The 12318-nt window shown below is 41.3% G+C and overlaps 1 protein-coding gene across 1 annotated transcript in view; it reads right to left on the reverse strand.

The window, feature by feature from the left end:
- Positions 1 to 2167: 2167 nt before the first annotated feature.
- The window catches only part of sik2a (salt-inducible kinase 2a), a 34485-nt gene continuing 24334 nt past the window's right edge, over positions 2168 to 12318 (reverse strand). Inside the window, exons 10-15 of the mRNA XM_036579816.1 lie at positions 8671 to 8887; positions 7805 to 8086; positions 6787 to 6944; positions 6396 to 6515; positions 5888 to 5982; positions 2168 to 4601 (exon numbers count right to left, since the gene is read on the reverse strand). Of these exons, the coding sequence (XP_036435709.1) occupies positions 4157 to 4601; positions 5888 to 5982; positions 6396 to 6515; positions 6787 to 6944; positions 7805 to 8086; positions 8671 to 8887 (1317 nt within the window). The 3' untranslated portion in view covers positions 2168 to 4156. The remainder of the gene's footprint in view (positions 4602 to 5887; positions 5983 to 6395; positions 6516 to 6786; positions 6945 to 7804; positions 8087 to 8670; positions 8888 to 12318) is intronic.

Below are 12318 nucleotides of genomic sequence, written 5' to 3' on the forward strand. Positions count from 1 at the left end.
TTCAAGCTGTCAAGAGCTGTGCTGAAAAGCAAATAAGTGATGGAGTTCAGAGGTTCTTTCTCAGTCAGAATGACGCCTCATGCGGCTTTGTTGTGTATATACAATTAGGCACAGCTGTGTCAGTCTCCACTTTTGGCACTTGTTTCTCCTGTAGAACTTTCCTCAATTGTCTTGTTTTATTGTGAATTTGAAAAGAAGTTTTCCCGAGTTTTGTAGGCTTGGACGATTTGTTATTTTTAGAGATCAATTGCTGCTGCTGTTTTGTGTTTTTTCTTCTGGACCGCAGTAGGTCTAGCAGAGCCCTGGTGAGAGCTTCATGATTACAGGCAGAGCTTTTGTTCTGACAAGGCCGCTGTACGTCTGGTGTGGTTTGTGTGACAGCTGCTGTCGTGCGCGCCGATGAACGGCTCGCCGCTGCGGCATCACGACTCACCTTGTGAGTGTCGACGGCGCTTTACTCATCATGAGGCTCAATCAGCAGGGGAATTAAGCTCCCTCCTGCCACAACAGCTATTTAAGGAAAACTCTGCTGGATCTGACTGCTCGTTTGACCATTATGATTCTTGTTTTTCCCTCTCAAGGGCTTTAAAATGTTTATTTTCTGAGTGTTTGACACGGACACTAGAGGGGTAGGATCTGGTTTGAGGTTAAGGCTAGTGAGCTGGTTTGTGGCAGATTGCCCTCCATCAGTGTACCATACAGTGAGCTATAAGCCAAGGAGAGGGCGTTATAGTGTAATCTGATTTACGGATAAGAGCTGTCTGGCTGCCTGACTGGTTCTGGTGGCTCAGCCTGGCCTTAAGGACATGGTCCAGCAAGTTCTTGGTACACCTACAGCCAGTTGAGTTACAGTTAGCCTGTTGAGGCTTGGGGTAAAAGTAGTAGTCCAATGTTTTTGTTAAATTTTCCAAGTCTTTTAAAATACTTTTAAATTTTTGTTTAATATTCCAAAAATATGAGGTAGAAATTACTTCCCATAGTTTTCAATGGGGCATAGGGACTAGCAGTGAGTGATAAAATGCAGTACTTTTGTGGCATCAACCAAATTACTTCAGTACTACAGAGTATCAGACAAATTCCATGTCATTCAATACCGAATTTCAGTACCTAAGCAGTAAGTCTTGGCACTGTCTGAGAGCCAATAAGCATTAATTGTTCCAACATCTAAACTCATGTTTAGCTTTCTGAATAATATCATAATGTTGCTAACATCAGATGTCTGTTGAACAAATACAGAAGCCCATTGCCACCACTTATAAGAAATACTCCTCTACCTGGCAGTAATGAGCTTCCACAGAACCCATCAATACCTTCAAAGTCTGAGACCACTGTCTATAATGCTGTGCCTGGAATTTTATTTTTGGTAACTTATTTGGGAAAAATAATAGCGCCCCCAAAAAAACATTATCTCTATATACATTTTCTCTTTTTACAAACTGCAGATAGAAATGTTTTATATGTAACTTTTTTGTTGTATTTGAAAAGGTGTAAAAGGCAAGATATGATATAAGGTAATGATACCCAGCACTACTAAGGACCACAGAATTTCTCATGTGGCAAAGCAGTACTGGTACTGTTTTCCTCCATAAAGGAACGAGTCCACTAGTATAGTGAGAACACTGACAGGCTAATAGGTAAAATGTAATGCTAAACGTTTTTGGTAAATGTTGAAATACTCATTCATAATTCGTACAATAATTGAAGGATATTAAGTTGCAGACCTGTTTTTTATGGTTTTGGAAGAGTAGTTTGAACGTAAAACTTGCTGCTCTATAGCCCAAGCTGGCCTATTGGAGATAACTTTAATACCATATCTTACTTGAAAAGCACACATTTCACAAAGAAATTACCAAAATTATTTGAAATAAAAAAGAGACTTAAAAACTGGCAAAACAATTGGTTGGTGTACCTTTAAATATGAAATCCTCAAGAAGTGCTGTATAAACTTCTCTCTGTTTAAACTGAAATCTGAGAGGTGGACAGAGCCAGAGGACCTTTCAGCGTATCATTCATCTTTTCAACAGCCGCTTTGTTGAACAATCCCACATTTTCCCCAGGGATCAACAAGGCATATCTGTCTATGTAAAGCATGGTGTACTGTATGTTCAGGCTATCTGGAATAACTTTTCAGTCATAACAGAAAAAAAAACCCCAACAAACAGCCCTCTTTAACTGCAATCTCTCAGGTTTAATACCAACAAAGTATAGCCAACAAAAGCTTGACTACAAACTCTAACAATTGATGAAGTTTTTTTTCTTGAAAGGCGTGAAATGGCACAGACAAAGTAAACACATTCACTACCGACACCTATTCTAGGCATCAGGACTATTACTGTAGCTTCAGATATTGCTATTATACTTCTGGACGGCGTATAACATTGTTGGACCGTAACCATGTCACGTAGCTTCATCTGATCCCCCTAAAAGCCACACAGTGGAGTTGGAAGGAGGACCTCGGAGGGGCTTTGGTTCTGTAAAGAGGTCACTTAACACTATTCCCTGACAGGAAATTTCGCAGGATTCCATTAAAACATACATTCTTGAAAAGAAAAGAAAAAAGGAATAGAAAGGCACGTCACTATAACACTAGAAAAGGTTTCTGGAGAAATCTTTAGAAGAGTTCATCTAGCAGCCTTTTGTGCGAGGACATTTTACAGCTCCTTATTGCTCACTAGGAGCAGCAGTAAAATCAGTGGTTTGCTTTGTCCATTCATAAAATAGCCGAGCCTAGAAACTAGAACGGCAGAACCGCAGCGTACGGAGTTGTGCCTAAGAAGGAACTGCATGGTCAGATCTACCATTTACTGTAGCTTTACACTGTGCTCATTCTTGGTCATTACCATTTACCACTTTTACCATTTTTCTCCATTTTAAAGTACCTTAGTGGAACCGTTTGGATGTGTAAAACTTCCTTTACCCTCTTTTCGCAGAGAGGTCTCAGTATTTACAGTTTTTCTTTCCAAATCCAGACAAAATAAATGACACCAACACTGAAAGTTGACTCAATGACAACAATTTAGGGATATAAAAAAGGTTTAAAAGAGAGAGAGAGAGAGGAGGGACCCTATCAAATTTACAGGGCATTCTACAGAGAACATATTGCTTTAATACTGATGAATCTACTGTAACTGTGATGTGCTTTCTGATTCCCTTTGTGCTTGTTGAGCTAATTCTTTTAAAGACTACAGGTCTTACAAACGACTGACAACGTAAATCATCTGAACCCTGGGATCCAAAAGGGGAAGGTTTACAGGGTCAATACAGTTGGACATTATTAACAACAACGGCATCTTGTTTGTCCCTGAGGGCTCTCCAACCCCAAGTGGCCCCTCCTTGTGAGTTATCCTGAGATCCAGCCCCAGTGTGACCCCATTTGAACCAGTAGAGAAGTGGTCACCAATCTTGCTCTTGAAGATGTACGATCCTGCAGAGTTTGACTCCAACCCTAAAGGTGTCACGGACTTGCTTATGTGTTTTTGGTTTTCATTAATTCTACTTCTTTGAGATGGTAAAGACCCTCCTGCAGAGGAGTAAAGCTTTAATTACTAACCTGTATGTAAGTTTATTTACCAGCCATGAGTTGCTCCTCCCTTTCTGCATGGTGTGCACTGTTGGACAATGGTGTCCATCAACACCGTACTCAAGAATCCACCCATGCATGCTAGATCGTTTAGCCGTGTGTCAAATGCAAGGATGCATTTCTTGGCTGTTGTTTCAAAGAAAACTGTCCTGTTTTGTAGCATCCTTTGGATGCGGCCAAGAAAAGCATGCTTCGTTGTGTAACCTTCAAGACCTTAATTTGGAAAAATGGCAGAAACGGCTGAGTAGTGTACGACAGAGTGTAATAAAATGTAAAATTTATTTTTATTAATAATAATCATAATTTATTTTCATTAATAACGCCTCACGTTGTGTATTTCAGTAAGCCGTGACGTGTTAGTACCTGCTCAGACCATCTCAAATGAGTGTGAGTGAGCCCTGATGAGGTGCTTTTTTATACCAGTGCTACCAAATTCTCTCCCACCTTGTGTGTAGTATGTTAGCAGTTGCGTTCAGGATGCTTTGATTAGCTACATTAGGTCTTTTGGGTTGGAGATCAAACCTAGCAGGACAGTAGATGTCGAGGAGGGGGATTGGTGACCACTGCAGTAGAGCTTCAGTTCACCAGCACACAACCCTGCTGGGCCTCCACCGTCTCCATCATTTCACAGTCCATGTAGGAAGGCTCCGGGGCGGGCTGGGCCGCTTTGGTCTCTCCTTGGCTGGGGGGCAGTGGGGATGGCTGAGCTGGACTCCAGGCGTACAGGGGCTCGGTGGGGGTGGATGGGGTGTATGCGGAGCGGCTGAACGTGAGGCAGTCTGGGGGAGATGCAGCAGAGGGGAAGAGCAGGTCTGGGCTGTAGGGGAATGTCGGGGTGCCAGGCTCTAGGAGCGGAGTGAGGGGCTGGGTCCGGGAGAACGGCGGACTGGAAAGTGGCGTGCTGTGCTGGGGGTCCAAGCACTCTTGTGCCGGTGGGTACTGGTCCTCAGCCAGCTGCATCTGGTGGAAGTAGGCCTGCAACTGTGACTGCTTCTGGAGGTGGAGCCTCTTCTGCTGGAGCCTGGTGATGGGGTCACAAGCATTTATTGCACGTTTTGATGCACGCAACAGCTTGCATATAAAAAAATTGGACCATCCTGTAATTACTTTTCCATAGAAGTGATCTGTTAAAGCGATAGTTTGGTGACAGACTTTTCCCCTTATCCCAAATATATAATCGATTAGCCGAGGCATGTGACTTGTTTATAACAAGATATTATCTGTAAAAAGATTAAAGCTAAAATCAGCCACTGTCCTTTTGTCTGTGTTTATAATCAACTGTATGTCATACAGTCTCCAAAACCACAAAAGTCTATTTGAGATCTTTAATAACCTCACCTAGTTTGAGGAAAGTGTGTGATGATTTAGGTGTGCACTTTGCTAACTGGTGTACATAAGTACGGCACATGCGGGCATTAGGACCTGCCCTGGACACCCACTGTGCCCCCTCAGCCTGTCATTTCCCAAGGTGCTTTCAAGCAATATGTAGTTTAGCTGCCTTAATACTGCGAATGCATTTAGTTGCAGGGTAACCATTCACAACATACTTTATAAATAAAGTGTCTATTTACCCCCTTCTAAAAAAAAATTGGATCAAAATGGGCTAAATACAACTGGACAAAATGCTTGTGGACAGTAAGATGCCCAAGTTATGCTTGATCTGCAGCTTGTGAGTAAATGCTGGGTAGGGGGGGGACTCAAATTAAATATTGGTGGTCAAGAGATTTTCAGAAAAAAATAAAGCCCTATTCTGGATAACATGTGACTTTTTCATAAAACCAATGATATTGTGTTGTCATAGTGTGCTAAAACAGAGTGAAGCAAAAAAGCATGAAGCCAGCCAAAATTTTTAATGTGCTTTCAATGCAATGCACTGGTCAGAAAAATCAGGCAAAATAGATTTAAGTTTATTAATGGCCAGCAATGCCATGTTGTTCCTTGTGATTGGTGATATAACTGCATTTACGTCTTTTCTACAAAAATTATAGACTTTGCATAGTATGTGGTTTGTGGAAATGTCTCTCCAGTTGTTATAACTTATAAAAATGTTACTGATCATTACGATGTAACCCCTCATAAATCTGTATTGGCTACCATGGTATTGTAGCTCTAGCACAAAAGTAAAGAAACAAACTTCAGACATCAAACTTGTCTTGGCACGTTTATGGCACATTTTGATGGATAAAGAAAATTGTGTAAATTACATTTTGCTCTAAACTCGCACTTTAATAATTAGCAATGTCCATGTTTCTTATGAGTTTAGGGAAAAAGATAAATGTATATAATGTTGACTATGAAAGTCCTGACCTGTGTTCTTGCAGTTGCTGCTCCAGTGTACGAGGTAAAGGCTCCTTACAGAACATCTGCCCACTGCCAGGACCGCTGGCCAGCAGACTGGCCCTCTGGCAAAACACACAGATCCTCATTAACCCAACCCACTGTGCTCTCCAATTAATCTCTTTGGTCTAATCTGCAGTTTAATTTGGACCGTCCAAACCTGCTTTAGATTAATACTTATTCAGGCCACCAAAACCAGATTCTGATTCATTGCAGTCGCCCTCCGTCTTTTTCTTTTACTTTCACAACTTTTATACAGAGAAGGAGATCTTTCAAAAACGTGCTTTAGAAACCACGAGACCTGTGGTGACTAATGTTGGTTAGTGACTCTTAAGTGCTATTTAAGGATACGATTGGCCCACTGCTATTTTAACACACGATTCGAGCCCCTACATCTTCAAAATTAGAATGCAAAAGTGGGTCAACATTCTGCACAATGAACGGCAATTGTTAACAGTTGAATGCAAAGTGAGAATACCTGCAGCCTTTGAGCAAGATACTGGGTTTCCAGAGACTGTCTTCTGGACAGCAGATAAGGATGCATTTTTGTAGAGAACGTGGCCATGTCCTTTCCGCTGTGAGACTGATGTCCGTCTCCCTGCAGACCCATACAATATAATTAATTTGCGGAAGTGCTGGCAAATATATTGCTTGGTAAATGTCATCATCATCATAATCAAATCAAATCATAATGAATTTCAGGGATACGGTTTAAGTGTACATTTTTAAGTGTACAAGTCCACCTTGAATCAGTTTCAGGGTTCGAGGGGCTGCTGACCTGAGACTCAGAATGCCCTTCAAAATTGGGAAGTTTAGAAGTGCCATTCTTTTTCTAGAATCAAAATGCAGGGCATGTTGAAAATCCTTACCTGGTGCTGAGGCTCTAAGAGCTCTGAGAGCTCCAGGGGTTTAGGTTGGAAGTTGGCATCTCCAGCCCCAGATCCTAGCACCATTTGGGCCTTGTTCAGCTCCAGGATGCCCTTGGTCCTGGCCAGGTTCTGGAGGTGCTGCCGGAAAGCCACCAGACCTAGAAAGCATGTAGAACACAAGGCATAATGGAACAGAACGCAAAAACTAAATGGCAGACAAATACTGTAGCTCTGCAGTTGTTGCGAGAGATAAGCTGTTTCATAGTTTTGACTGCTGCCTTGATCGCTGCTGAATTGAATCATCAAGAGGTTTTTTTTTAGGAATCAGACGTAATCATCATTAATGGGAGGTCAGGAGTCAATCAGAGTGAGTGTCATTTGGTGTGGGCTGGGAAAGGAGGCACTACAGGGTTCTTCAAATGAACCGAGAATGGGCTGGAAATGGATTTGGACAGACTGACGCAAATGGGGTTTTTATAGCAACTGAGTGACAGGGAGAGAGGAGCGAGACAGAAAAGATTAGTGATGAAGAACCTGTAAGAGACCAAAAACTAACAGGAACAGTATAGATAATATGGTCATCCATCAAATAGTCTATGCATCAATCCATGCATAAATTTATCTCTTTATTCATTTGTCAATCTATCCATCCGTCCTTCTACCTATTTATCCTGCTATTTAGTCATCACCCAACCATCCATCGATCCATCAGTCTATCTATGCATAAATCCAACCATCCGTCAATCTGTACATCAATCCATCCATTTATCAATTCATGCATCCATTTATCCGTTTATCAATCCATCCTGTTATCTGTTCATCCATCTGTCTATCCATCTCTACCTATTTATTCTGCTATCTATACACTGGTTTATTCATTTATCAATTTATCCATCTACACATTCCTCCATTTATACATGTCTATTCATCCTGCTTTCTATCCATTAATTTATCTATTCATTAATCTATCCATCTACCTATCTTCCCTATTTATCCAATAGAAGGGAATAAAACCCACCTTGTGTGAGAGAAGTGTCGGACGCTCGGCGGCCTTCTCGGAAGTTGACTGGTGAATGATTGTGAGTGTCCCGCCCCTCTGAGCTCAGGGCCTGCAGGGTTGGGTTAGCAGGCTTCATGGAAATGAAGGAGGGGCCTCCTTGACTGACGGGTGTTGCAGCCAGCATGCTTGTAAGAGTCGGAGTCTCTTCAGGTAGGCTGAGGTCACTGTGTGTTGAGCCCATATCATATTCGGAGTCCATGCTGCCCAGAGACGGGTTCAGGCCCATGGAAAGTAGCTTCCCTGTGAAGACAACATGCAGGCAAAACTCATTTACCCTACAGCAGTACTGCTTATAACTACTACCCCAGTATGAACATTTTACAGTTTCAGGACATCTAGGTCTGTATCTATTTGTCCATCGATCCATCCATTTATACATCTATCTATCTATCCACCCATGTATCTATTTTATACACCTATCTAGCCATCCATCTACCTATCTGCTTGTCATTCTATTACGTCTATCCATCTATCCGAGTCCCTGTCTAGATACACAGATTAATTTCAATGCAGAGTTCTGTGAAAAACTGAAAGCAAGTCTCTTTGAAAGAAAGAAAACTGTAATAAAAGGCAAAGAGTGAATAAACTAATACTGAAAAAATTAAGATTTAGTCATTGAGGCTTCTGTGTAATATTCAGTTAATATGTGATTTCTGCTGGCGCTGAAAAATTCGTAACCTTTTTTTTTACCTATTTATTTAAATGCATAGTACCGAGTGTTTATATATAAACAAACATGTAGTGCAGTATGCATTGCATCTATAGAAGTTGTGATTCAAAAACTACTAGCTGTACATGCACCAACACCACACGCACACACAGACCTGTGGTGGGCAGAGCTCCCGGCTGGTTGGTGACCTCAGACAGTGTGTGCCTGCGCTGGCTGAAGCGAGTGGTCTGGAAGGCGGCAGGAGGCGTAGTCTGTTCCTCCTCAGCCTCAATTCCTTCGTCAATGGACGTCTCCAGGACGTTTCCTGGCAGCGAGCCACTGGCCTTGCGGACCACAACTGGGGGCAGAGGGTCCAACAGACAGCCGTCCACCTGAAGGGAAGGCATTTATGAAATGCACACTGCTCACAAGAAACTATCTACAAACAACAAGCTGTAGCCTTGAGAGGTTTATGCACTGATGTATCATGATGCATAAATTGTAAGGCGGTAACACAATCAAAGTTCAAATATGTTATAATAATTTTTTTTTTCAAACAAAATGGAAATCTCAAGCTTGATGAATTGCTTTTATTGTCCATATTTCACCACTGTGTAAATACCTCAGTCATCTCTGCATATTTTTAAAAAGAATTTTGAATCTCCTGGAATCATGAAAACTGAGATTTGATTAACCTTTTTCTAAAGAATTGCAATCAAACTAAAATGTTTTCAGGTCAGAGACTGGCTGCCTTAGATTCAGACAAAGCTGAAGCGTTAGAATCAGCACATACACACTATGGATTCAAAAAGAGATGCTGCTTGCTATTCTTGCACAGTATGCAAATTAGGTAAAGAAGGAAGAGAGTTTTATGTTATGAATAGGCAGATGAAACACAGAAACACATACACCATCTGCATCACAATAGCATCACACGCAGAGCAAGAAAACGAAACAGCAGAAAAAAACGGGGCCTTGATGCCTGAGCCGTTGGGGAACCGGTGCCTGCTTCTGAGAATCCCAACAAGCAGAGCAAAAATTCTATTAACCATTCCGCCTCCTCACATCCTCGGCCGGTTAATCATCTTTTGTGCGCAGGGTTCCGATTACGTGCCCCTGGTCCATTTTATTTATCTGAATTATGTAACACTACTTCATGCTATCAAATGCCTGCTGGCTTCTAGCAGATGCGTAAATCAGGATAAGCCCGCTGGTGATCCGTTTGTCAGGGCTGGGAATCCGACAGCATTCTCTCTACTCTGCTGTCCTTTCAGCTTTTCTGGGCAACAGAGCATCTGAAAACATCTGGATCCTTCGAGGCGCCCTGGTGTGATCTTTGCAAGATGTACAAAATAGGACCTGTTTAAAAGTATACTTCACCTGTAAATGCTCACATCCAATCAGCTACTATTACTATGCAGTTTATGCAATTACTATGCACTGATTGATTTTTACATGCTTTCAATAATTGGACTAAATCTACATTTTTATAATTCATGACTTTTATTGGATTTGGAGCAGTGTGGGAAATGTTAAACACAGAAGTTTAATAGTACTTTTAACTTGGTACTTCAGGTGCATTCTGTCTGTTCCAACTTGTCAAACCTCAGAAAAATTAAATATTGTGTATTGATAAAATGTCTTCAAGTATCACAGTATTTTATTTTTGCCATATCGCCCACCCCTACCACATATTTTACATCATTTGAAAATGTCAGCTGCCGTTAGTCAGAATGTCATGACGAACGGAACTATAGAAAAGGCAGAAAATGACTTAGAATAAAATCTTCCAACTGAAAACTGAAAGTTAATAATTTTTTTTCCTTCTCCTGTAAAGATACTTTTTATGAGATAAGCCGACAGTGACTGTAAGGGTTAAAACAACAAAACTGCATAAAAGTTCCTTTCCTCATGTCTTTATACTCATGAAAAGGGGTAGGATGGAAATAAAAATCTGCACTATACCAGTGAATCTTGTGGCCAGCTTTGTGAAAAAAATTCTTAAAGCGTATCCTTCTGCATGGATGTGTCCTACACCAGGCGGGTGTGGACGTGATTGCTGGTTGAAGTAGGTGGGGGCAGGCATTAATAATCAAGCCCGTGCAGACCTCTAGTGTATACATCATATTTACAATTAACAAGCATGCAAAAATTAAAATAAATAAATAAATAAATAAAAAACAAAAAAATAAAAAAAGTAGTGGGACCTTTGCAACAAGCCAGAGCGTTTTTTTGTCTAAACAAACGCGTAAAGAAGACAGAAGAGGAAGAAGAAATAGATTCTCTGACTAGCAGTTCTGGTGAATTAATCAATTATCTTTTAAACACTGCAACTAAACAAAACACACACACTGAATTCACCCCATCCTACAGAAAAGACACCAGCATGGGGAGTTCCACTGCCTTATACAAGAGCTGAAGCTGTATAATGAGCTTGTTGCTCCTCAAATTAAAAAGGGGCCTTCATTAGTGAGGAAATCTAATAGTTTGCAGTTCCTTGTGGGCAAAGCAGGATCCACCCTACATAATCTAAAAAAACCTTTATACTGTTGCTCTAATGTATTCATTCTCATTCACCAGCCCTTTCAGCCATGATCCACCATATAGCTACTTTCTTTAACCTCCGCGTTTTTATAGTCACCATGTTGCTTGTCGAAAAAGCTTTTGTGCTCTGCTACAAGCCACACCGGCATCCTGATGCATATTTATCTGGGCGGCAACCATGACAGTGCTGATTGGCCAGCCCGATTTTTTATATATCTGTACAATGCAGAAGAACGAGCAGGCTCTAATTAAAAAATTGCACAGTGCGTAATCTGTTTTGGACTCTATGTGAAAGACAGCATTAACATACGTCTGGTCAAAAGTGGACGTGCGTTTTTTCCGGCTGTAAAATCGGACTCGGTGTGAATAGGCCTTTATCCGGTTCTTTTTATTGTGAGCTCTGCCACTGACAGTAAAGCCACATTTTAATAACTCAGTCACGGCATGCTCTGAAGAAATGCTTGGAATTCTAGAAAGATGTCACTTGCCATCACTTTAGCTATCGTAGTGGTAATGTTACCAAATTGTGATTTGATGTAATTAGTTCCGCATCACTCCAAACAGGTTCCAGAGGGTGAAAAATAGTTGTTTTATTACTAATTGTAAGTATCTGTAAACCTGAATTCTCGTCTGGAGGTTTGTTAAAAGGGAGGAGAGGCAATAGACTCATATACAATGAACAGACATAAATGTGGTAATACAACACTGCACCACTGAGTTTAATTTCCATCTGTTACCTATTATCTGGTTGCTGAATCTGTGCATAACTCTTGCTTTTATGAATCTATGTCTGTGCAAATGTTTACAGAAATGAGTATCTGAAGGCATCTTAACGTGTATTCAGGGAATAAATGTCTATGTGACCGCATTAAGTGAAAAATATCTGTTGTGAGCTTCTGCGTTATGTGACTGAATTCCTTGTGTGTGCGCACATACTTCTGATTCTGATGCAGTGTTAGTAATGTTAGCATTTTGGGGAAGTATTCCTTTAAGGGCAAATGGGCTGATGCTCATAAGAACCACGAAAAGGCTGAGCCACAGTGCTAGGAATTAAATATACGGTAACTATGGCGACCGCCTAGCGACAGCCAGGGTCCTGATTTAGCTGAAAAAGGTGGTACGTAGTCACACCTCCTGATGGCTGGCAGAGAGAGAGAGAGAGAGAGAGAGAGAGAGAGAGAGAGAGAGAGAGAGAGAGAGAGAGAGAGAGAGAGAGAGAGAGAGAGAGAGAGAGAGAGAGGGAGGGAGAAGCATGGCTAGCGGGCGGCCCAGCGCTGGT

Source organism: Colossoma macropomum, unplaced genomic scaffold (assembly GCF_904425465.1).
Source record: "Colossoma macropomum unplaced genomic scaffold, Colossoma_macropomum, whole genome shotgun sequence".
NCBI lineage: Eukaryota > Metazoa > Chordata > Actinopteri > Characiformes > Serrasalmidae > Colossoma > Colossoma macropomum.